We start from the raw sequence: 25,193 nt of genomic DNA, 5'->3' as shown, positions 1-25,193 counted from the left end.
AATCCATAAACATATTAATTGTTGATTAAAATTTTGGAAACGGTAGTAAGTAAATGAGAGAGACATTATTATTTTCACTTTAATTACTTTATTACTCTTTTGCTTTAGATTTTTGACCTCCACTTATTACTTGTTCTTTTGATTGATTGCGTATTTGATTTCTCCAAAACAGTACTCTACCCCAAACAAGAATACAATCATTTATTCAAATGTCATATTTCTAATGACATGATGTCATCTCGGTGCAGGCTCATATGTGCACCACAATGTCCTCCAGAGGTTTGCGTGAGAGGTCGGGTACCGTGGCATCCTTAGCAGGATAGCCTACGGGAAGTAGCATGAGGAGCTTCTCGTTGGGTGGCCGTTTGAGAAGGAGCCTGAGCTGAGGGCCGCAGTTGAGGGGCGTGGACGTTACGGTAACAAGACCGACGTTCTGGGAAATGGACAGGAGCACCAGTGTGATACATATCAATAGACTGCACATTAGGATTTTTTGGCTGTATTTTACCTGCAGTGCAGCCAGTAGGATACCACAGGCTATGGAGACACTGATTTCATTGTAGTAATGCGTCTTCTTCTTGTTGTTTGGTAGGGCGCCGTAGGTCTGCTTGAAGACCAGGATCAGGTATGGAGACACATCCAAGTACTCCTTGATCCAGTTTGTCCTGCAGAGGCAATGTTGTCATTGGAAGTGTATTACTGGTTAGCACGAGTGCTAATTCAGTTGAATTACAAGATGTAGAGGCTCACCTTAATTTTGCCAAATCTTTCACCCACTTGTCCCCCATCCTCTGGCGGTAGTTCATCTCCTCCTCTTCCTCCACTATCAGCCTAATCTGGTGCTTGGTGTCCGCATCCGAGACCACCACAAAGGTCCAGGGTTCTGTGTGCGCTCCGCTGGGGGCCGTGCCTGGCCAAGTGAGTTAATATACATATCTGTATTCTGTGTTTATTGAGGATAGAGCGACGTGTTTGTCTCCATGCCTGCGGTGTGGACCACGTTGTCGATTATTTCCCGTGGGACCGGTTCTGGGCTGATGAAGCGGACCGACCTGCGCTGGTTCATCAGCGCGTAGAAGTGCTGAGAGCGCTGCAACATCTCGTCCTCGGGATGCCGTTGAGGTGAGTAGGGCACATGCAGGACATCGTCCTCCATGTTGCTGTCCACCCACTCGCCTTCCTCTGTGACATTTAACACAAGGAAGGTTCAAGGAAAAGTTTATTAATTCATTCATCATCCGTGTTGTCAATCCTTGAAATGTCTTTCTCTTTTCTGTGCGTTCTAAAGATAGAAAAACAGCTAAAAAGAGGCCAGAGGTCTTCTGAAAAAACCTTCACAAAGGGCCAACAACACCCCATTTACATAATGTGACCTACTAATCAAGCTACAACGACCTTGTTTTGTTTTATTATTGTTACATTGTTACATCCAAGAACTACGTTACTGGGGTAAGTGACACCTCACCACACCACACCGGCTAGCTGCTAGCCGGCTAGCTACTCTTCACCACACACTCGCTCACAATGCCTCAGGCCACTAGCTAAAGGTATCGCTACATATTAGAGCTGCACCGCTGCTGTGTTTTTGTTTTTGAGTTTGGAGAGGTTAACGCTAGATGTAGCGTTCCTTTCTATGTTGCTAGGTGAACTCAATGTGCCCAACTCAAAGGGGCTCAGAGCTGATCCATGATGCACTCCCACGCCCACCTTGAACTTCTGTTCTGAGCAAAGCTACACAAAGCTACACGGGGGAAGGTGATGTGTCATAACGCAACACAAAGCAGACATGGTGGTAAAGCTGTTTGTCAATGAGGTTAGAGAGGGAACAGAAAGCCGACAGGACGATTCTCATGCTGTGGAATGCGAAAATGTTTCCTGACTTTTGACCGTGACTTTAAAGAATACTCATCATTTGTTTTTATGTGTGGACAAATAAATAAAAGCATAGAATATTGTTTCATTTTCACCCTCACACGTGTCTGACTATTCTAAATGAGGAAAATGCAGTGTACTGTTGAGATTCCACATCATATTCTAAGCTTTTAGCCTTAATAAAGTGCCTGCCAGTGTTTTTATGGCAAAGCACACGGGCCTGTGTTGTTCTGGTTCAATTCATGTTGAAGCACCATTGGCTGCACTTTGGGTTTAAACACTCTTACAACACACAGAGTGAGCAAAAAGTCACTTCATGACAAAGTGGAGTAGTTATGGTGCTCACCGTGCAGGCTTGCAGCCCGTAAAAGCGAGAATAGAAGAGTGTTTGCGTGTATTTTGCCAGGAAATGGACAAATGATTGACTGAAGTCCAAGTATCTCCTCTACAATATTGATAATCAATATTCTTGTTGTGGCTCGGAAAATAAACAACTACCCTCACCATCCTCTCTTGTCGGGACCTCGCAGTCGTCCTGCAGGTCCTGGTCGACCCAGGGTTTAAAGTCCGCTTGTGTTTTCCCCCGGGGGTCTACAACCTTGCTTTGGTGGCGGCTCCTCAGCACCAGGATGCCCGACACCACACACAGCACCAGCGCCAGGAAGGGCGTGAGGACGGAGAAGACGGCCATGATCGGAGAGAGTGGAGGACGCAGCCACTTGACTGTGAGCACTTTTTTTTGTGTTGAAATTCCTGAGATGTGAAAGAGTTGAAAGTTCATTGGTCACGCTGTTATCTCAGCAGAGTAGAAGAGGACTAGATTAGAACTGTTGCGGCCTCCTTTTACCTTTGGCCGCTGAGAGGCGCCTATAGTCCTGGAGTTTGTGACTCCACAAAGCTTTGGTGTGATTACTTTATTGGGGAGACCAGGGTGGCAAACTGAGAATGATGGAAAAATATGACATATACCAAAGCGTTCAAGAAAAATACGGCTTTCCTCTCTCCTCACCCTCCTCGGTGACTAGTTTGTGCCGTGTGGACCACGTGACCACACCCTACACACCTAAACCTGTCCTATAGATTATTATAACCACTTCTGAGCTTTCCAGTATCATCTTTTCTGATGATTGTATTGCAACACTTACCTAAGTGAGCCAATAGGGGGCGCCAATGACTAGCTAACGTATGACCCAAAGTACTGCCGTTGGGTTTCTGTGTGTGTGTGTGTGTTAATCGTGGTGTTCATGATGAATGATGACATATTTATTCAACACCATTGAAGAGAATCTGTGCTGACCCATGCACTGTAAAAATTATGTTGATAGAAATCGGGCAGAAAAGGAGATTTATGATTTATGCTGTATATATTAATTAGATACAATTTGTATGGAAAATCGATTTCCCTTGTAGATGTGCAGCGCTCTCTGTAGTTGAGTAAAGCCATTGTTTGAAGAAACTGCAGTCAATTATTGATATGACATATATTGTGATTTTGTTTTTTTAGATCTACAGCATATACAGTTATCCCTCGTTTATAGCGGTCAATCGGTTATTGGAGAATGGAGCATAATCTAGATAGATAGATACTAAATGGAGTGCTCGAGTTGCTCATTTCTTGCAGCATTAGCCCCGCCCACTCCACCGTCTGCGCTTTAAATAGCAGCTGTTTAAAAGCCCAGGTCCACACCACAGTCTGCCGCAGCACCCACTCGACCCGCTCACCCACGCCTCCTCACCAGCCAGTCCAGCCCGCCCGCCCGCCAATCTACCGCCATGTCGGCCGCCAGCACCGAAACGAGCGCGCCGCTGCCCACCGCCGGCAGCCGCGTCTTCTTCCAAGCCGCGCCCGGGGTGGGCTGCGTGGGCTCGGCGCCGCTGAGCGGGCCGCCCGACGTCGACCCGGTGCAGAAGAAGCAGGGCAAAGTGACCGTCAAGTACGACCGTAAGGAGCTGAGGAAGAGGCTGGTTCTGGAGGAGTGGATCATCGAGCAGCTCAGCGACTTGTACGACTGCGAGGTGAGTGCAGACCCACACGTCCGGAACCATGTGGGAACCTGGAGGAGGAGGATGGGGGCAGGCTCTCATGCATGAGTAGACTCCATTCACAGTCTTCATTTTACACCTGCAAAAGAGGTGACGTTACTGAATGCATGTTTGGAGCAGGGAAAACATACTTAATGCCCTTGAATGCAACCTGGGGCATGTTTTATGTGAAATAGTTGCACCTCTACTGTGTCTAAAATGCACTGAATGCACACCACAGCAGGAAAATACATCTACAAATGACATATAGAAAAAAATGCATGCATTCATTCAGTTTCTTTGTTCTCTGCGGCGAGACGGACAATTGCTGCAGTCAAACTTGGACTCATTGATGAAATAAATAAGAGAATGGTGCTGGAGAAGCGAGAATATGTGCAAATAAGAGTACTAATGCAGAAATCAACCGGCAGTGTGCTCCATGTGAGGTCTCTGTGACCTTTTTGGAGCCTTTTAACCTTTCTCAAGCTGCTGTGGCATCTTTAGAACATTCAAGTGTTGATGCCGCACGCTGCCAGAGCTAAGCAGACGGGGGATGGGGGATGGAGGGGGGGTGATGCTGGGAGACTAGGAAAAGAAGGGCAGTGGGTTAAAGGATGTGCTGATGCTGTGAGTCTCCTCTCCAGCCAGTGCCCCCCCTCCATGACAGCAGAGGGTCCACACTGACACGCATATGCACACAAAGGCACCCACACGTCTATGCAGGGAATGCATTTTCATGCCTTTTTATATAATACCTTCCATCGCAAAGTTAACATTCAACAAAAGCCACTTAACCCTTGCCCCCATGTTTTCTTTTTATAGCCTCCTTTGCAAGCTTTTTACTGCCCGACTGTGGTTCTCTCCAAAGCAGTGCAATTTGTTTTCAATGGTTGAAAGTGCTAAAGTCTTCCTTCCCTTACCCGGAATGTCGAGTCTCCAGCATCAATGGGAACCTGCACTAACACTGCGATTCTCCCGGGATCGTTCAAATGTTTTTTTTGATGCCCACTTTGCAGACCGAAAGAAATACATGCGAACCCCAATGAAGAACCGCGAGCGATGGGAAAAATCAGCTAAAAGTTTGGCTGAACTTGATAAAAAAAAGCAACATTTGCATCAATGACATGATTCATGTTGACACATTCATGGTGCATGTTGGCCTCAAAGTCAGGAGATCGGGAAGACCTGGGTTCCAATCTTCTAATCTCTGCTTGGGCATTTCTGTGTGGAGCTTACTTAATCCCGTCAGTCTTCTCTTGGATAAAAGTATGCAATGGTACATAAATGTTGACATCAGACATGCTTTTCGCCTGTCAGGGTTTGTGTTTCACCTGAGATTCGATTGGCTAATGTCTATCTTTAGCACGAGTGCGTCTCATATTCCACGACGGCTGATTAACGTTACGTTGTTAGAGCAGGTGGGCCTTTTTAAGTGCTTCACACACGCATACTGTTGATGTTTGTGTGGTCACATGGCTGTAAACAGGAAGTCGCACCGCCTCCACGCTCGTTAGCACCTCCGTGTCGGCACCGAAAGGAGGTAGGATAGTGTGTGTGTGTGTGTGTAATATAGAGAGATGGCACAGATTGTGCAGCCCTGCTGCATAAAGGTCAAGCATGCTATCTATTTCATAGGAAAAACTCATGCAGGAGACGCTCATTGCTGCACACAAATCAGTGTAGATGTCAGCTCGCTAGCGTGCCTAAATAGTATATTCGCAGGACTCATTATCATTAGTTTATGAGTTGCATCACCAAAGCATTCATTGGACTTAAATTGCAAATGACGAAGATATACTATTAGTGCCTCCTCCCAACTGTTTCTGATGTCATGGAAATACCATTTGCTTTCGAATAAAGGCATATCTTTCTGTTTTTAGGCTTAAAAATGTTAAAAAGAATAGGCGAGTATGGTGTGGGGATACAGCTGGAGCGTGCATGTGGTGTAATGGGACAGCTGCTGCCTTTTAGAGCAGAGAATGCATTGGGTGTAATGGTACAGCTGCTGCATTTTAGAGCAGAGAATGCTTTTGGGTGTAATGGTACAGCTGCTGCATTTTAAAGCAGAGCGTGCATGCAGTGTAATGGTACAGATGCTGCCTTCAAAGCAGAGGATGAGTTGGGTGTAATGGGACAGCTGCTGCCTTTTAGAGCAGAGGATGCATTAGGTGTAATGGGACAGCTGCTGCCTTTTAGAGCAGAGGATGCTTTGGGTGTAATGGTACAGCTGCTGCATTTTAAAGCAGAGGGTGCATGCAGTGTAATGGTACAGGTGCTGCCTTCAAAGCAGAGGATGAGTTGGGTGTAATGGGACAGCTGCTGCCTTTTAGAGCAGAGGATGCATTAGGTGTAATGGTACAGGTGCTGCCTTTAAAGCAGCGAATGTGTTGGGTGTAATGGTACAGCTGCTGCCTTTTGCAGCAGAGGCCGCATGCAGTGTAATGGTACAGATATATGCCTTTTAAAGCAGAGGATGCGTTGGGTGTAATGGTACAACTGCTGCCTTTTAGAGCAGAGGCCGCATGCAGTGTAATGGTACAGATATATGCCTTTTAAAGCAGAGGATGCGTTGGGTGTAATGGTACAACTGCTGCCTTTTAGAGTAGAGGGCAGGTGCAGTGTAAACGGGTGCAATGATGACAGGGAGTACGGTAGTGGTGAGTCTGTCTGAGGAAACTTTGCCAAAAATCGATGGCGGAAGCGTGAGTTAGCGAGCACGGGTAACAGGAGACGCCGCCGTGTCCTACTTTTTTGTGGAGCGCCATCAATAGAGGCTCGCTCAATGACTGCACGCACTCAGGGCATCACAGTGTTGCACCTCCGGCCTCGTGTGTTTGTGTGGGTTTAGAGATGACCTGGAACACATGCATGGATGTCGACGTATGCTCTATATTGTATTGGAAGCAATTGGAGCAAAGGCTTTTTGTTGTTCAGGAAGAATGTGTCTCCAGGCGTTTCTTCCCCATCCATCCTCCTCCTCAGTCTTTCTTGACTCTAGATACAGTATCTATCTCCTGTACACCCCCCACCCCTTTTTCCCTTGACTCCCACTTCTCCTGTGTGACCTTGTCAATATTTGCCCTTACTCGCCTTTCATGTTTTTCCTTTCTTTCTTCCCGAGGACAGCCAAACAGCGGCGTGTCATGTGAACCTCACGCGGTCACAGAGGACAGAGTAAACAGTGCAACTGAAGCCAAATCATTAGCGACGCTCAATAGGCTGAGAGCAATAACTGCAGTTTAGGACTGAGGATGCTTTGTAGGTACGGTAAATGATGCTGATGATGATAGCAGCGGCTGCTGCTATTATGGCTTGGGTATTTTCTGTAATTGACTTTTAACCACCTTTTGTGTATGATGCATGTCACTAATTGAATGAGGCTGCTTGATTAGCTCATTATTGGCTAAATTGATGCTATCTTGCTTGTACACCCCCCGGCTGCATCGAATGTTTCAAGTCTTTCCAAAGTCATGCCAGGTCGTGCCGGGTTGGTATAGCTCTGTTAGCATAATTATCATACGGGCTCTAATTACGAAAGTGCAAAGAGAATGGGGTGTTAATTGGAAGCCGCCAATAACAGGTGGGAAAACAAAGGTGGAAACAAAGTTGATGAACCGTCAATATTAAACTACAAGCTGTTGGAAAGTGGGCGGCACGGCGCTCGAGTGGTTAGCGCGCAGACCTCACAGCTAGGAGGCCCCTGGTTCGATTCCACCCTCGGCCATCTCTGTGTGGAGTTTGCATGTTTGCAAGTTTTCGCCGGGTACTCCAGTTTTCCTCCCACATTCCAAAAACATGCTAGGTTAATTGGCGACTCCAAATTGTCCATAGGTATGAATGTGAGTGTGAATGGTTGTTTGTCTATATGTGTCCTGTGATTGGCTGGTGACCACGAGTCACAAGAAAATGAATGAATGAATGAATGTTGGAAAGTAATATACCATAATTGCTGCTTACTTAGCATGTTAGCTTGCTACTGGCTCTGGCGCGACTGTCATGTGGGTCCGGTGGCCTATAAAATCAAGGGTTAGGGTTAGGGTGACACATCCCGCCTCTGGCAGTTTGAACCAGTCGATTGCCAGTGACCTTCATCTGTTTATGAATCCGATGGAGGAAGGTCGTTGTTGTTGTTTGTGTCTGCCTTTGGCCGTCGTCCTTTTAATTGTCTCCATGTGAATATATCATTGCATTCTTAGAAATGTGTGTGTTGACACGTTTCACGTAGCACCTGCGGACACACACACACACACACACACATCTGCCCCAAAACAAATCAAGAGGCGTTGACAAGAGGGTCTTTTACTGTAGCAAGTGGTCTGGACGACAGCTGGTGAAAGAGTTCCCAACAGAGCGAGGAGAGGTGTGGCATGTCTTTTTAAGGCTGTGTGTTGTGTTCAAGGGTTGTGCAGACATAAAAGCGTCGTGCCATGTTGTTGGAAAAGTAAACGACACAGCTTGCCAGTGTTGCCTCTCATTCATCTGCTGTCTGTTTTCTCCACTTTCATACAGCAAATGAGTCATTAGTCGACATTTGGATCGACTGAGGACTCCATTGAAAGAGGAAGCCATGTCGGCTCTCTTGTCTCCCCATGACATCCTCCTCTCGCGTCTATCACTGCTTTCATTGTCAAGTGAGGCGGGCTCTGTCTATAAACTGGAGCCTGCTGTGTACAAACACAGGCTCGTTCCTTTCGGGCCGGAAAATGGCAAACACTGTCTTCATTCACACAGAGGAGGAGCTGTGGGGGGAGGGCTGGAGACTGTTTAAAATTGCATCCTATAAAAATAACGTCTTTGCTTGGAGTTATTTGCCGACACACCCTGGCACCAAAGATAAGCCCGCTGATGTCGTGACTGCGAGGTCGTTGGTGGTGAGAACCCTCGGGCTGCTATTGATGATTGGACACTGAGGGCGAAAGTCCAAATGGACCTCAGTTGTCAATAAATTAGCCCCTCACGGTCGGATGTGTGGATCATGACACTGTGGACCATTCACATCATGAAATGAAGTCACAGGGTGGAAGCTTATGGTAGCGTATGAATTGGGGATGTCACATAATTATCGCGACCAATAATAATAACACCCCTGATACAGGAAGTAGCTCACCTCATGCCCAAAGACAGCTGGGATAGGCTCCGGCATACCCACCACCATAATGAGGCCAAGCAGTATGGAAAATGGATAGAATGAATATAGCATATACATACGTTAATACAGTCAGTTTAGTTTGGTGTTTAAATTACACAATTTGTGTGTTAGGGCGGCACGGTGGTCGAGTGGTTAGCGCGCAGACCTCACAGCTAGGAGGACCAGGGTGCGATTCCACCCTCGACCATCTCTGTGTGGAGTTTGCATATTCTCCCCGTGCATGCGTGGGTTTTCTCCGGGTACTCCGGTTTCCTCCCACATTCCAAAAACATGCTAGGTTAATTGGCGACTCCAAATTGTCCATAGGTATGAATGTGAGTGTGAATGGTTGTTTGTCTATATGTGCCCTGTGATTGGCTGGCGATCAGTCCAGGGTGTACCTCGCCTCTCGCCCGAAGACAGCTGGGATAGGCTCCAGCACCCCCGCGACCCTCGTGAGGATAAGCGGTAGAAAATGAATGAATGAATGAATTTGTGTGTCACAGAATTTGGTAAAAATGTGTTTTCCTTTTTATATTATGACTTTACGATTTGGCATCGGTATTGGGTAATATGTATGTGATACCCAACCTATCACTTTTCAACTAGAGCTAAACTCATGGTGCCAGATATTTGGACAATAATGCTACACAAGCTGAACACTGACCTCTCTAAAGAATATCCCAGTTTCTTTTCTATACTATTGAGATGAGAGCCGGTAGGCTGTCATGTGGTCTCTAGCGGCGTATGAATAATAACGGCGTCAAACTTCAGTGTGCATCAACGTTCTCCTCTGAGGCCACTTTGTTCTTCCTCCTCACTGTGATGTAGAGGATGTCCTCCGGAGCAGAGCTGAATCAGCGTGGGAAAGAGCGGCTATAACTTCTCCTTGCTGTAAATTGAAATCATTGGCGCTGCGTGTCTTCGGCCCGCCGTAACGCCACTCTTCAAACACGACACTTATTAGCAATCGTCTTCTTCTACTATTTGACAGGCTTCCAGAAGAAGCCTCTCCGAGTTTCTTCCTAGCCGATCATCTCAGCTCTCCAGTGCCGCTCTCCATCCCACCTTCAGCTCCTTCAAAGATAAGCTGAGCTGTTGCACAATATTCCTTCCTTACGTCCTTCCTTCCTTCCCTCCTCGCTTCCTTCCTTCCCCATCATCAGAGCGACCTACTTATCTGTGCAGCGGATCTGACAAAGTATTCCTTCACTTCCCTTTAGCCACCGCCACAAATAGCATCAATGATATTCCTCATGAAAATGGACTTCCAAGGTCAAATGGAAACTGTTGAAGGTCAAACATCATACCACCTGAAAACACAACAAATATGAATTGTTGCGTTTCAACCGAGCAGACGAGAAGCAATCACAAGCTACAGCCACATACTATACGCTACTCTATGCTATAGCTGAGATAGAGGAAAAAAATGGTTCTCCTCTTATTCAGTGTGGAAGTGGTAAGTCTCTGGCTTCTTTGTCCTTCTTTCCAACTCTGTTTGAAACACTTATGTTCAGAATAAATAAATTGGAGAGGCTAACGAGTTAGCTTGCTAGCTTGCTATGTTAGCACCAGCTGTCTGTTATGCCCCTTGCAGTGATCCCATAGCCTGCAATGTGATGTAAACAAAAAATAATAGTATAAAAGTAACTATAGGGTTGTTACATCATGTCTACAGGGCTCTACAGCTAGTTAATGCACATAATAGGACACACCTATCTTGTCTACAAACCCCTCTACAATGATTTCTATACATTCATGATAACATGTAATACTTACAGTATTTTCCCCTTTTGTGGTCATTTTAAGCAAATCCCATAGCAACATGGAAAGCAACGTTATACCAAGCGTTACGTTTTCCAAACTCAAAAACAAAACAGTGGCGGCAGATCCAATATGTAACGTTACCTTTCGGTAGTGGTCTGAGGCGTCTGGTGAAGCTCATCGCTAGCCAGCTAGTAGCTAACTGGCATGGTGTGGCAAGGGGTCACTACGCCAGTAATGTAATTCACATTATGTAAACGGAGGGTTGTTGGTGCATCCATTAAGTGCATTTTTAGCTGCCTCTTTTTAGTTGTTTTTATATCATTCATTCATTTTCTACCGCTTTTTCCTCACGAGGGTCGCGGGGGTGCTGGAGCCTATCCCAGCTGTCTTCGCCAGCCAATCACAGGGCACATATAGACAAACAACCATTCACACTCACATTCATACCTATGGACAATTTGGAGTGGCCAATTAACCTAGCATGTTTTTGGAATGTGGGAGGAAACCGGAGTACCCGGAGAAAACCCACGCATGCACACAGAGATGGCCGAGGGTGGGAATTGAACCCTGGTCCTCCTAGCTGTGAGGTCTGTGCGCTAACCACTAGACCGCCGTGCTGCCTGTTTTTATATCTTTATATCTAAATTCCAAAGAAAGTGCAGTTTTCCTTTTAACGTGCCGTCCATCCAACACACAGCTGCGGATATCTGCTGGAGATGAGGAATGGTGGTGGCTCCCGCAGCTAAGCCAGTTGAGAAGCACTGCTTTAGAACGGAGAATGGTTTAGCATTATGCTAACAAGCTATTATCAGCATAAAGAGTGCAGCCTGCTTGTGGCGTTAACGTATTATTCCGTGGCTCCGTTGAAGTGGAAAGGCAACAAAACTCGTCTTTGGTCGCCGCCATTGGTTTTACAGGTTGTTGATGTGCTGTTTCACGTAGACAATACAACCAACACCACACCCGTGCTGGAAAGCAGATCCAGTTTATTGTCAGCAATTATAATCTCGTCTTTTGCCACTTTCCAATACAAGGATTCATGACTGTGTGAGGGCTGTGTCTGAATGTGAGAAAAACAATTTGAGGGTGTTTAATTCAGTCTGAAGCAGAGCTAGTTGAGTCAAGCGCCGTCGAGGCTCGCTCGCATTAGCATGTCGTCACCTCGCAGTGGACCGAGCAGACCGAAAGCACCGGCGGCGTGCTCGGCTGTCTGTGAAAACAAAGTCTGACACATGCTGTTGTTGTCTGCTGCCGCGTGCATGCATGCATACGCTAATTCACTCATTACATAAACGCTGTCGTCGCCTTGCCAGGTTAACACCCTTATTTACGAGCACCGTGGTAACTAACCAGTTTGTGATGCCATTAATAGTCCAAACATATTTTCTCGCCGTCTTCAGGCTTGTCAGATTTGCTTTGTTTAAAATGCCACATTGTTTGCTCAAGTGGGAGTGACGTAATGATTTAGGCTATTTGTCTTTTTTGACGCTACAAGTTTGTGGCCTGGGGGCCATTTGTGGGCCGTGGTTGTTTTATTATCGCCCTGTGGCACCTTCTGAAAATATCATTTAACAAGAAATCTAATAAAAAAAAGACACGTGCCTCATTGGAATAATTTTACAAGAGCAAAGTACAAATATTAAGAGGAAAAAGTTCTCATTTTAGAAGCATTAAGGAAATACATTTCATTTAAAAAAATCGTAATATTATGCGAAACAACAAATTTTGAAGAATTAGGAAAAAAGTTCTAATGTTATAAGTCAAAATGTTATTGGAATAAAGTCAAAATATTACGGGAATAAAGGCAAAATATTATGGGAATAAAGTCACAATATTATGGAGTATTCAAATGTGTTGAGAGGACATTTATAAATCTTGGCAAGTTGGCATTTCTGAGGTTGAGAAAAAGTTATAATATTATAGAAATAAAGTCAAAATATTATGAGAATAAAGTCATAATATTACGAAAAGAAAATTGACAGTGATTATTTGAGATGAAAGTGGGGAAAAAACAACAGCAAAAGTGGGAAAGAAGAGCAAATAGGAGTGTGAAGGTGACCATAGGGGTGTTATTTCCTGTCTAGAGGGCTCTAATCATGTTAAAAAACAGGTAAACAGGTTTTCTATGCTCTAAATAGGAAAATATCAATACATACCAATCCATCTTCTATATCATTTATCCTCACTAGAGCCACAAGGGTATGCTGGAGCCTATCCCAGCTGACTTTGGGCGAGAGGCGGGGTACACCCTGGACTGGCCACTCACATTCATACCTATGGACAATTTGGAGTGGCCAATGAAGCTAACATGCATGTTTTTTGGAATGTGGGAGGAAACCGAGTACCCGGAGAAAACTCACGCATGCACGGGGAGAACATGCAAACTCCACACAGAGATGCAAACCCAGGTCTGACTGTGTAGCCAACATGCTCAACACTCATCCACCGTGTGGCCCACTATGAACTATGAAAGTAATGCATTTATAAACAAGGAATGCTACTTTGCAGACAGCCTGGTATGGAACCAATTACTGTTGATAAAATAGGGAATGGCATTGGCAATACCTGTCTTGGTTTTGGTAAGGGAATGTGTGGTGTTGCCCATCCAACAATCCTGAGAATAATCCTGGGTTACAGCTCGTGAATGAAATATTCAAACATCAAACAACCTCCAGCCATCTTACAGTACTGTCAATATTAGCATGTATTTTACATGAGTTTCATGCTTCGGTTTCACCCAGCAAGCCTTCACCGCTGACAAGACGGAAAATGTTGTTTCCCTCGGGATGGTGTGACCTCATCATCTATTTCAGGCTTTTAATCAGCGCCAACTTCAGCGTTTATCTGCATGTTGAGTGCCTTTTCCATTCTGGTCACTGCGAAGTGCTTTTCTCTTTACAAGCCTGACTGGCACGCTAAAGCCTTGCAGAAGACTGATGCTGGCAGCTTCAAGCGCGCACACGAGTGTGTATTTGTGTGTGTGTGTGTATGTCATTGGCAATGGCCCCCGGTCGTGGGCCATGCCTGCCCCAGTTGTCACCAATCTCTGTGACAGAGGGTGACGGACTGCCTGCTGACAAGCACAATTGTGTCGCTCACATCCCAACAACACAACACTGACAGACGGACTGACACACAAAGATGTTTTTCACTTTTTTCAATCGATTTTAAATTAATACTGATGTCTAAGCATACGCTAGGGGTGTCCAAACTTTATGAAAATGCAACTTTGATATTTTGTAACTGTGTATTTTACATTTGTCGGGCATTTAGCATTACATTAAAATGAAAAAAACATGCAAATCCATGAATATGTAATTAAGCATATGCATGCATTAGTTTGCCTTGCTCTTCTGGCTTTGTGAATAAGATGACAGGTAATTTCAATAAGCGGCCAGATGATTAGCGGCTTTTTAAACGCCTTCACAGATAAGGAATGGGGGTGTTGGTGGAAATATCAATGAATTGAGCCTCGAAATATACATGTAGCCCAAACTGTACTACCTCTACCTTGGCTATTGCAATATCAAAAGGTACAATTGGATGCTATTTTTATTCGTGCATGCCAAGTAACTCGCATTGAATGTCAAAGCGCAGCGACGGAGCTTTAAAGCTAGGAGCTGTGATGCCAAGTACAGTCCTTCCATCCTTGCGCTTCCTGCACTGGAATACCAACGAAGGCTCCGGGGCGAAAGCACCGAGGAGTCCGCTGAGACGTACTTAAGAGGACACTACACGGACGTGCAGTTCCTCACTCGTTTGCAGTTCCTGGCCTTATCTCATCACAAATACTACTTAGATGTAGTGTGTGCTTTTGCTGGTACAGTGGATTTTATTAGCTATCGACATTATTGAGGCGAGGTCTGGTGGCGGATATGCAGCGTCTGCAGCGTCTGCCATGGCCTTGTGGTGATGGCAAACCTTTTGAAGTGTCACCAAGCAAAGTACAACCCTTAAACCACAGAGCTGCAAAGCAGCCCAACCCTAACAGCGTAGCACAGCGTAGCATGGCAATGATATTTGCATGTGTTCCTCTGTGAAGCATACAGTATTATGGGACTTTACACCATTTGTGTTTGTGTTGTTTGCAGGAGGAAGAGATGCCGGAGGTGGAGATAGACATTGATGATCTATTGGAGGTCAACAGTGATGACGAGAGAGCCAGCAAACTGCAGGTACATTTGCATTAAAGCTACACTATAAGGACAAAAGTACTGCATTAGCCAGAGGCCTCTCATGGCTTATCTTTGGCCTCACAAATGTTATACTGGACAACAAGCTTCAAAACATGGACAGGGACACTCTAGCCTTGTGTCCCATGACTTTCGTCGTACTATACTGAACAAACAATGGAAGGCCACTTGACGACATTTACCTTTATCACATATGGTGGATATGAACCTTTTTAAATGGTCATTTTGTTTTTTAGCATGGCTGCTTTTTTTAATAACAGAAAATGTCCAAAACAATAACAGCCAAAATTCATTCATTTTCTACCACTTATGCTCACAAGCGGGTGCTGGAGCCTACCCCAGCTGAGTTCGGGCGAGAGGCCGGGTACACCCTGGACTGGTCACAGCCAAAATTGAAATATCCAAAGTAATTTTACAGGAATAAAGTCAAAATATTAAGAGAGAATGTTGTAATTTAATGAGAAACAAAGTCATAATTGAGTGGTTAGCACACAAGCCTCACAGCTAGGAGACCCAAGTTCAATTCCACCCTCTGCCATCTCTGTGTGGAGTTTACATGTTCTCCCCGTGCATGCGTGGGTTTTTTCCTCCCACATTCTAAAAACATGCTAGGTTAATTGGCGACTCCAAATTGTCCATAGGTATGAATGTGAGTGTGAATGGTTGTTTGTCTATATGTGCCCTGTGATTGGCTGGCCACCAGTCCAGGGTGTACCCCGCCTCTCGCCCGAAGACAGCTGGGATAGGCTCGTGAGGATAAACGGTAGAAAATTAATGGATCGTGGGGGTGCTGGAGCCTATCCCAGCTGTCTTTGGGCGAGAGGCGGGATACACCCTGGACTGGTCGCCAGCCAATCACAGGGCACATATAGTCAAACAACCATTCACACTCACATTCATACCTATGGACAATTTGGAGTCGCCAATTAACCTAGCATGTTTTTGGAATGTGGGAGGAAACCGGAGTACCCGGAGAAAACCCACGCATGCACGGGGAGAACATGCAAACTCCACACAGAGATGGCCGAGGGTGGAATTGAACCCTGGTCTCCTAGCTGTGAGGTCTGCGCGCTAACCACTAGACCGCCGTGCCGCCAAAATGAATCATAAGAAACTAATTTTTGGAACAGCAGCAGCAGAAAAAAACACCCCTGCCCTCCTTATAGTTTGAACCCCTATTTGATTTATTTCTCAAATGTGCATTTTTCATTGTGAACACGTGATTGAATGGTGTTTTCCTCTAGAAAGCAATTCTAAAAGCTGTATTTCTTAATAATGTTTTCCTTTTTCCACAGGAATCATTAATAGACTGTTACAAACCAACAGAGGTGAGTTTGTCCTTGATATGTATACTTACATTAGTCAAGTACGTCCTTGACATTATTGATCCTCACATGACTCGCTCATTCAGGTGCACAGAAGCATGATATTCAGAAAGTTCTAGATATATATAGAATACGTGTAAGTCGATGGAGGGTTCAGTGAATGTGGGGTTAAGCGCTTTTGGTGATTAGGGGGTCCAAACAGGCCAATCACATTCCCCATCTGTCACCTGCATATGGGTGTTCCTGTTTTAAGTAGGTGGCATTAGGTCATCCCGCAACCACTACAAGGTCGCCGGCCACCTCAGCTGCCAGGTTGACAGCTCGTGTAGTATGTGTGTAAGCCTCACACACACACACACACACACCGTAATCCCTCGGGAATGGAGAGGCACAGATGCCATTTTGAACACACACACAGGAGACCGTGGAGGGAAAATGTGAGGAAAGAGCAAGGGCAGAATGCATGAAAAAAAAATGGCGGCAGGAAAGATAGATTGACAGAATGTCCCCAGAGAGACCTTCGCCAAGCCAGGACACTTGATTGACTTGTCAGGTGATGCATTTCCACTCCAGGCCTGTAGGTGGTGGTAATACGCCGTACAATGTCATGGTTTGGCTTTTTTTATCTGCATGGTCTAATCCCACAAAATCACAAATAAGTGATAAAGTGATTCCAGACCCAAATATGATAAATGAATTTCCACGATATGGGATTTAATGTTAATAAATTGTATATTTTTGTAGTTACACCATAACTTTCATGACTTTCTAAATACAGTTCTTAACATTATTAGAGCCCTGTAGACATGAAATAACACCCCTAAACTAAACTTTACACTCCTATTCATTGTTTACAACACATTGAGCAACTCTTGTGATGCAGGGACTCGAGACGGCAGCAAGCTAGCCTTGAATGTATTTTTTCCCAAACTTAAAGAGAACCTATTGCGTTCATTTTCGGCCCTTTGTATTGAGCTGTGGACTCGGAACGAGCAGCTCCACACGATAACCCACGCAGAAAGCTTTCCAGATCTACCAGAATCTGCACCTATTCCAGGTGGATGTCCAAAACCGTCTGTTTAAATTTATTCCGGGCCCACTCTGCTCTGATTGGTCCCACTCAGCCTGTACAGCTAACAGTTTGTACAGTTAGTACTGTGATGTCACAGGGAACGTTCAGAGCCATCCCAAACACTTCCAAATGCACAAACCTCATTATCTGAAATTTTGGCATCGTTTAACATCGTTTAGCATGATTGGTCCCACTTAAAGAAGATGAAAGCTGACCACTTCCACACGCAATTGGAGGAAATTTTTTTTTCACTTTATCATGTCGGACATCCATGGCTGACTTCATGTCTTTGTGCAGTGTTAAGGTAATGTCATGTCAGCTAATGTAAGTTTAGACACCCCTGCTTTGGTGCAATACCCGCTAGCTAACCACTGCCGGAAAAGAGCGCCTGAGACGACGTGGTGGTGCATGTGATGGAGAATGATGCGGGAAAGCAGCTGGAGGGCCAAATATAGACTATAGGAAATGAACGAGAAAAGGGAGGAGGACAGTCACAGGGGGAGTTAAAGAAGACGTACAGTACAGCAGATGTGGTAAATGATATCATGACTACTGTCATCGTGTCCTTCCACTCACCTTGGCTGTGAACATCACTTTGGTAGACACTGTATCGTAAACACCATGGAGGATGCATCGTGCTCTTTTTTTACTTCTAATTCCACCTATGATGACAGTATTGTTTTCTATGTATGAATGAACTCTGCTTTCTTACCATAACATTTCTCCTCCACCGCTACCCCACCCCCACAGGATTTTGTCCGCGAGTTGCTGGGCAGGATAAGAGGAATGAGGAAACTGAGCGCTCCGTCTAAGAAGGGTCTATAATAGCGGGGGAAGCGACGTGGTCTCATCCCCCCCCACTCCAATCCAGTACATCGGTCTGCAAGCATCCATCATGCATAATAGACTATACCCCGACACAAAAACAAACAAGGGTAGTAAACATTACTGGACTGTTAAAAAAAAAAGAAAAAGGTACGTAGCCTAATTTTACATTTCAGAGCCATGTTTGCTCGTTTCCAGCCATAGAGACTCGAAATGTCAAGAAAAGGGAGGAGCTTAACACATTTGTACTGCATTTTGTTGCGAAATTAGCTGTAAGCACTCTGTAAGTGAGCACAGTGCTTCACCTCGGACTCTTCTGTTTATTTTTTACTCAAGCGTGTTGCTGTTACTTGATAGAAAAATGCTTTGTTTTTCTTCATGTCCTGCTCATTCTCCTCACACACTGTAACTTATTCTGCTCGCATATTGTTAAGAGCAGTTTTTATTTTGTTTTTACACATAACCCCGGAAAAGAAATGTTCCTCGTGAAACCATTTAACCCACTGTTGTAGTGCACTTTTCACCGCAAGCAAGGCATGATGGGTTTTGCAGTTCTCTGCAAGGACTGCGAAGCCTGGATGATTGGCAGCCTTCCGCTCATTTTTCCCTTCACATATTACATATCCTTTATCTGCTTATTTATAAAGTTCACGCGCATTTATTGATCAGGCTTGCCTTTTCAAAGGACATTCAGGATACGTTGGACTATTTCCCAGCCCTCAACCTTAGAACTGTACTGACAACTCCCCAGAGGAAGAAACTGTGGATGACTTGAAGCGTGCCAAATATGATTAGAAATGGCTGATGTTTGGCACGGCGTTCCCAAAGAGGAAGTTTTCTTATGTCGAGGAACTGCAGAAGGCCAGCTTGATGAGGTGGATCTACTTACTTGTTGGAGAGCAACAACACTATTGGGACGCACTTGCCTTAAAGGTCCGCTATTATGCACAAGATGATGTTTTATGTAATATGTCTTCATGAACACCAAATGGGAGACAAATTTATTATCTCCCTCCCTTCACATCATAAAATAACACCACAACCTATGTGTTGTTTTTTTTTGTAATTTTTTTTTATTACAGCCATCCCTCGTTTATTGTAGTGATTTGGTTCCAGACCCGAGCATGATCAGTGAATTACCGACACCCGGCTTCTACTCTATTCCTACTTTACTTCATTCAGCCATTGTTATGCTTAAATGCTTTGTTTGGCTAAAAAAAATATGAAAACAAATGTGTAAAATTTGCTTAAATATGCATATTTCTGTCTAATAATAGGCCGTGGTCAACCACGGAATAATGAATTATTGTTTGAAATGAATGTTTGAACTGCGATGTAGCAAGGGACGACTGTACATCACATCCACAGGCTTCGCAACACATCTTAAAGTCTGACGCTCCTACGGACGAAGTTTGATGGTGTTTTTCCCGAAGGCCATCATAGCATTTAGCAATTGAAATGGCAACATGTTAGTATGTTAGCACACATATTGTAGCTATGCTAGTGTTGCTAATGTTTGTGATCCCGTCACGTTGCTCTAACTATAAAAATATTCAATTTATTGACATTGTAACCCTGTATCGTGGAAATTGATTTAGCGCAGTCACGTCTGGAACCAATAAACGAGGGACAACCGTATATATAAAGTGCACAATAGTGCTTAATGGAGACAAACACAGCTCATTAGCATTAAAGCTACAGACATGCAAAAGACTGCCCTCCCGGTAGGGCTTAAACAGGACTAGTATCAGAGCTAGATATTGGACAACACGCATCCAACACAATAAGTTCAAACTGGCAAAGGCTAGGATAATAGGGGACCTTTAAGGACCATTCCGTCCATCCGTAAACCCCTCAACTGGCAGACACGCACACACAAGCGGGTCAGTGGTTGATATATTCTTTGTTTTGTTTGCAAAGTACCCGTCTTGCATGCGAAAATCAGTATGTCAACATCGACAAAGTATCGATATAGAACACTTATAACCAAGCAAAAAAAAAAACACACTTTAGCTTCTTAACTTTATAAACTTTTCATTTCCAAACGACGTGACTTAAGACGTCGGAGAGAATCCAGGAAATCTTTAAAAAAAAAAAAAAAACGGTGCTGTTTTTCATGTCCTTCCCGGGTTATGGTTGTGTAGAAAAAGCGTTTTCACTGTGTGACACCCGGCTATGTTGTCCAAGATGGCGTCCTCTTTCCTATGGGAGGTGGCCATCGCAGCCAGCCGAGACGCAGCCGGGCTTTCGTGAGAGGCTACCTTTTAGAATTTTCTCTTTCAAGAAACAGTTCAGGGGTAATAGGTGGCTATTTTATAATTTATGGGAAGTATTTTATTGTAGGATAAGCTTTGCATGAATTTTTAAGGTAGCACGTGGAAAGGGGAGGGGACATTTGTTGGCCCAAAGCTTTTTCTTTCAAACGCGTTCCTTTTTTTATACCTTTTTATTAAGAGTTTTTTTCCCCAGCTGCTGCTGTTTTTTCTGTACATCCACAATAACCAATCTTGTTTTTAAAATGTAACATGTAAGGTGTGTGTGTGTGTGTGTGGTCTGTTTTTGCTGATAATAAAAATGCAGAGAAGCTGCAGCATTTTAAAGAGACACTGTGTAGTAGATTAGTCGGACAAGAGACTCATCAGAGTATGACTTTATTGCTCATTGTGCGCATGAGTAACCTTTCTCTGCTGCAAGTCTGGCCCCATATGACTAGCCTACTGCCCTACTGTACGCTGTTGCTAGGCAGAATACGCTCAGTGCCCTCCTGGGGGCCATTACAAGAGCAGTGGTGTGAAAGGAGGAGACTGGCAGCTTTGAACGCAGGGAAAAATGTCTTCTGATTTGGAATTTCACTGCAGGAAACATGCAGATGCACATGCACGGATGCTGCGTGTCACGGAGGAGGCTGGCAGGGGGGGTTGGGGGCCTCTGGCTGCCAGCACACACAGCGACAAGCAAGAGCTGAGTGTGCGCCTTTAAATTCTGTGACCCACTTTTCACAGCTGGGGCCGGCTGGCAGGGAATAGGCTCGTGCACTCTGCCTTGAATAATTGGGACTGCAAGGTGAATGTGAGCGGAATAGCTAAGGATGGGAGGACCGGCCCCCCACCCACCCCCTCTTTCCACTCTTTCACTCAGCTGGCTTCACACCAGCACATCACACGCCACCAGCAGAGTCCTCAAGTCAATCTCTGGGAAATCACAAGTGATGGGAAATGGAAAGCCTTGTTGGAAAATGGGATGCTTTACGTTCAAATGGAAACTGAAAGTGATAGAAGTGTCACATGAAGATGCCGTACATCATACCATCCCCCCCCCTTTCCCTCCATTCTCTCCCCCCTTTATGTTTGCGCCGCTCTCCTCATTTCCGTCTCCCCGTCCCCTGCTGGATGCAGTGATGCATCGTCCCTTCCAGGGATGGAAAAAGACAGCCTGTCCTGGCTGCTGAAGAGAAAGATAATCACCGTCAGCATCTCCACATTTTCTTTCAAGTGGAAGACACGTCTCATTTTTTCTCCTACACACGCATAGCGCCTCTTCATTCACATGACAAGCCAGATGGAGGAAGTGTACTAAGGACGCATTCCACAGTCTCCTCATGATGATAACCATAGAGCCACAAATGTAATAACGTCGCTTCAGCATGCACACCAAAGCAGTAAACACGACTCCATCCCAAGTAAACCAGAACGTCAAGTGTGTTTTGTCTGAATGTGAAGAGGCTGACCTCCCAGGCACACCCAGTGATCTAAGCTGCATGTCGCAATACCAACGTTGCTTTTATTTGCACTCGGGAGCCGGCTAACATTCCTAAATATCTTATAATAATAATAATAATAATAATAAGGCTGTACGGAAACAGTGGCCAAACCTTTACCAGCAAGGGCCACATTGTGAAAAATGCAAGGATGCAAGGGCCGCTTTGACATTTTTTGAAATTTCACTCTTTTTTTTCCCCCATTTTTGTTTTTCATTTTTCATGTGTCCTCATAAATTACATTAATCAATTATCTTCCTGACTTTATTTGTATAATATTACAATATAACAAGATCATTTTCCTGAAATGACAACTTACATTTCAAAAAAAATATATGTTTAATATTTCAACTCTGTGCTTCTAAAATGGCATTATTATTCCCAATAATATTACAAATTTATTCTCTTAATATTTAGACTTTTTAGTCTCCTTTTTCCATTGCTGCTGTTATTCATTTCCTTCTTTTTGTGTAATGACTTCATTCCAACCTAATTGTAAAAAATACTATTTTATTAATTGTTTTGTTTCTCACAAAATCACAAAATAAACATTTTGAAGGTAAATTATCATCTTTTGTGCACCTAATATAATTTCATACTGTTGCAACATTATTTTGGTTAAAATATTCCTGTAAATTGCTGCAGATTTTTCTGTTTCTGACAATGTTTTTTTTTAAACTTATTACATTATATTTTTAGAATACTTTATTTAAAAGGCCCCCAGACCACACTTTGGACATCCCTGCTCTCTGGTGACCGTTTGGTTGCAGGACCAGGCCATTTCCATTCTCACCCATGCAAATGGCCTACAAATGTCTTGGAGGTAACTCAGCCACTGGAACAGATTGCATTGAGGTTTCAACTTCTACTCACTCTTGAACTAAATATTTTATCCTACAAGTACAAGCCACTTTCTCAACTTTATAAATACAACATAAACCCTGTGGGTGTGTTAAGTCTTTTTCATTTCACTACAATGACTCCATTCAATTTTTCAGCGCACCAGCCATAATAAATGTTACTATGCATGCAGAAAATCTGAAGCATGTACTACTTTACACGGGAACATTTCTACTAGTACTACTCCGATTTGTACAGCTAGAGTCAAATATACAGTGTTGTACAAACATCTTGGATCAAGATATTCGACTATTGCTGGGTTTTCGCACACTTTAAGGCTCATTCTTCAGACAAAATGTTCAATAAAAGGGAAAAAACAGAAACGGGAGGCTGTACTGTGTGGGTATTATATCATAAATTTAAGGTGATACAGAAATATGAGAAGTAATAAAAAGGAAGTAGGCTGGAAAAACAACCACTACCTCCTCTGTGGATGACACTAATAGTACTATTGGGTTGTTTATGGCATTTGGACCCTAAATATATAGGACGAGGGTGGAAAAATGGCCCAAAACTAGAACATCCTACATGTATGCTGTTGTACCAAACATAATGTAGACAATAGGACATGAGCACCGCAGGGATTAATTGCAGGGATTTAGAATTAATAGCACTATTTACTTACTCAAACCGCCATATGCCCACTGGCTTGTTTGTCTAGGAGCGATGTGTTTTCGTTCCTTCTTTCTTTGCATGATTGATTGATGGAAAAAGGGGCGGGGGGTCTGTCAACAGATTCTACTTCACGCCATCTGTTTTATAGTGAAATATGTAAACACACAAGGAGAAAACAAACTAGAGCAGCATGCATACAATGAATTGATATTATTTGGCATCCTTTACCAAGGCCTTGCTGCGGAGGAGGTGGTCCTGTCTGCTGCCTCAGAGGTAATACAAGGCAATACGAGGTAGTACGAGGACAAGGTTTTTGGAGTAGACTGCTTGTCCTTTTCAGGGTTTATCCTGAGTCACCTCAGTTCACCTAAAAAAAACAAAAAAAAAACAAATGAGTATTAAATAACGACGAATTGGCATGTCCACATTGTTGTTGGTTGGTGTTTTCATCCATATTCATTTATTGATGAGCCATACAGCTTTAGGTCTGCACGGACACAGTCCCAAAATCCAACTCCCCCTGGGAACTAATTAGAGAATATTTTATCCTGAACACGATAACAAATAAGATGCGACCTTGAGCTTCACCTCAGGCTCTTACCACCTGGTTTCAATCACGGTTCCTCCCCGTTTCACCTCAACAGACACCACAAAGCCTTCCTCCCAAGAGGTGTTTGTTTGCTGCTGTATACCTACAGGCCAGATAGCTCATCCCTCATATCTCCTCCTCCATGGATGGAATGGTCAAAACAGCTGGTTGCCATGGTTACCCCAAAGCCAATCAGGGGCCGTTTGACTCCATGGGTTCATGTGGGGGTAAGCTTAGCCTACACGGTCTAGCACTGATATGAGAGGAGATTAGCATACATTCAGCCTTGCTCAATTATCTTTGGCTTAACTTGAAATAGCTGCTCTGCTTTAATGAGGTCTCTCCATAGTACTGTACAGTATATTAAACGTGTGGCATTGGTGGCAGCATGGTAAAATAGTCAATATACACCACAGCTTCTTCCATTTGAGTGGCAGAAATTGAAATTGTGTAACTAAACGACTTATTAGCTAATTTTTGTGGACACGATTGGTCTAAAGTGCTGACAAGTCATTTTAATTGACTTTTATACAAAGGGTTAGAGCTCCCTCTAGCGGATGAAGGGAACAAGTACATGTACTCTTAAAAAATGGTATAGCAAAGTATATAAAAAATCTTCTTAAGAAGTGAACAATCCGTATTATTAAACACGTCACAATAATGTATTATACAATGTTGCTTACATTGTAGGTTGCACTTTCAAGTTGTTGTTTGTTTTAGCAGTAAATTTGACACACATGAGTGTGAATGTTGGTCAATACATATCACAACAGATCAGATTGTTGCTGTTAATGTTGTTTAATATTGTGTGTGTATATGTGAATCTCAGGCAAATTACTTATAAAAAGAAAATTACAATGGTACTACAGTATGTTGTTTTTAAACTTAACAAGGAACCATATTAGGTGTACCTTTCATACAAAAAACAGCATTTCTTTTAAACTTTAAAAATCTATATATTTTGTGCTTAAATCCAACCTAAACATAAAGCATTAACTTCATACAATCATTCTGTGCTTCCGTAACAGCTAATCCAATCCCAGCAGTCAATTACCACGCCTCCTCCATAGGAAGTAAGTGTATGACGTCACGCCCTTCATTCATATACTGCATTAGCAGCTCTCTACC

The 25,193-nt window shown here is 43.9% G+C and overlaps 2 protein-coding genes and 1 long non-coding RNA gene across 4 annotated transcripts; 1 reads left to right on the top strand and 2 right to left on the bottom strand.

Annotated features, from left to right (window-relative positions):
• Positions 1-83: 83 nt before the first annotated feature.
• On the bottom strand, positions 84-2,636 carry iyd (iodotyrosine deiodinase). The gene is made up of 5 exons (XM_058056744.2): positions 2,377-2,636; positions 985-1,182; positions 751-910; positions 509-665; positions 84-433 (listed from the first exon to the last, which is right to left on the bottom strand). Exons 1-5 carry the CDS (start codon positions 2,561-2,563, stop codon positions 251-253), a joined length of 885 nt encoding a protein of 294 aa, XP_057912727.2. The 5' UTR covers positions 2,564-2,636; the 3' UTR covers positions 84-250.
• On the top strand, positions 2,257-22,445 carry ppp1r14c (protein phosphatase 1, regulatory (inhibitor) subunit 14C). Of its 2 annotated transcripts, none has more exons than XM_078798789.1 (5): positions 2,257-2,308; positions 2,414-3,888; positions 14,881-14,964; positions 16,278-16,310; positions 18,130-22,445. In XM_078798789.1, exons 2-5 carry the CDS (start codon positions 3,646-3,648, stop codon positions 18,202-18,204), a joined length of 435 nt encoding a protein of 144 aa, XP_078654915.1. In that variant the 5' UTR covers positions 2,257-2,308; positions 2,414-3,645; the 3' UTR covers positions 18,205-22,445. The 2 variants fall into 2 exon arrangements, with proteins under 2 accessions (XP_078654915.1, XP_078654916.1); XM_078798790.1 differs by lacking the exon at positions 2,257-2,308 and having other exon boundaries at positions 2,502-2,597; positions 3,494-3,888.
• On the bottom strand, positions 21,540-23,837 carry LOC131107089 (uncharacterized). The gene is made up of 3 exons (XR_009120205.2): positions 23,705-23,837; positions 23,487-23,613; positions 21,540-21,648 (listed from the first exon to the last, which is right to left on the bottom strand). It is a non-coding gene; the product is annotated as an uncharacterized LOC131107089 (long non-coding RNA).
• Between the last annotated feature and the right edge of the window lie 1,356 nt (positions 23,838-25,193).

The sequence above is a fragment of the Doryrhamphus excisus genome, linkage group LG19 (assembly GCF_037039965.1).
Source record: "Doryrhamphus excisus strain RoL-2023G ecotype Guam linkage group LG19, RoL_Dexc_Guam_v1.1, whole genome shotgun sequence".
NCBI classification, from domain to species: domain Eukaryota; kingdom Metazoa; phylum Chordata; class Actinopteri; order Syngnathiformes; family Syngnathidae; genus Doryrhamphus; species Doryrhamphus excisus.
This window is presented reverse-complemented; position numbering and strand designations above follow the sequence as displayed.

Bases quoted from the DNA above. Each gene is read 5' to 3' on its own strand.
- iyd (XM_058056744.2), bottom strand. From the start codon at position 2,563: ATGGCCGTCTTCTCCGTCCTCACGCCCTTCCTGGCGCTGGTGCTGTGT. The intron at 1,183-2,376 runs GTGAGGGTAGTT...TAAATGTCACAG, and splicing joins GGTCCCGACAAGAGAGGATG to AGGAAGGCGAGTGGGTGGAC. The intron at 911-984 runs GCATGGAGACAA...TCACTTGGCCAG, and splicing joins CAACGTGGTCCACACCGCAG to GCACGGCCCCCAGCGGAGCG.
- ppp1r14c (XM_078798789.1), top strand. From the start codon at position 3,646: ATGTCGGCCGCCAGCACCGAAACGAGCGCGCCGCTGCCCACCGCCGGC. The intron at 3,889-14,880 runs GTGAGTGCAGAC...TGTTGTTTGCAG, and splicing joins GCGACTTGTACGACTGCGAG to GAGGAAGAGATGCCGGAGGT. The intron at 14,965-16,277 runs GTACATTTGCAT...CTTTTTCCACAG, and splicing joins AGAGAGCCAGCAAACTGCAG to GAATCATTAATAGACTGTTA.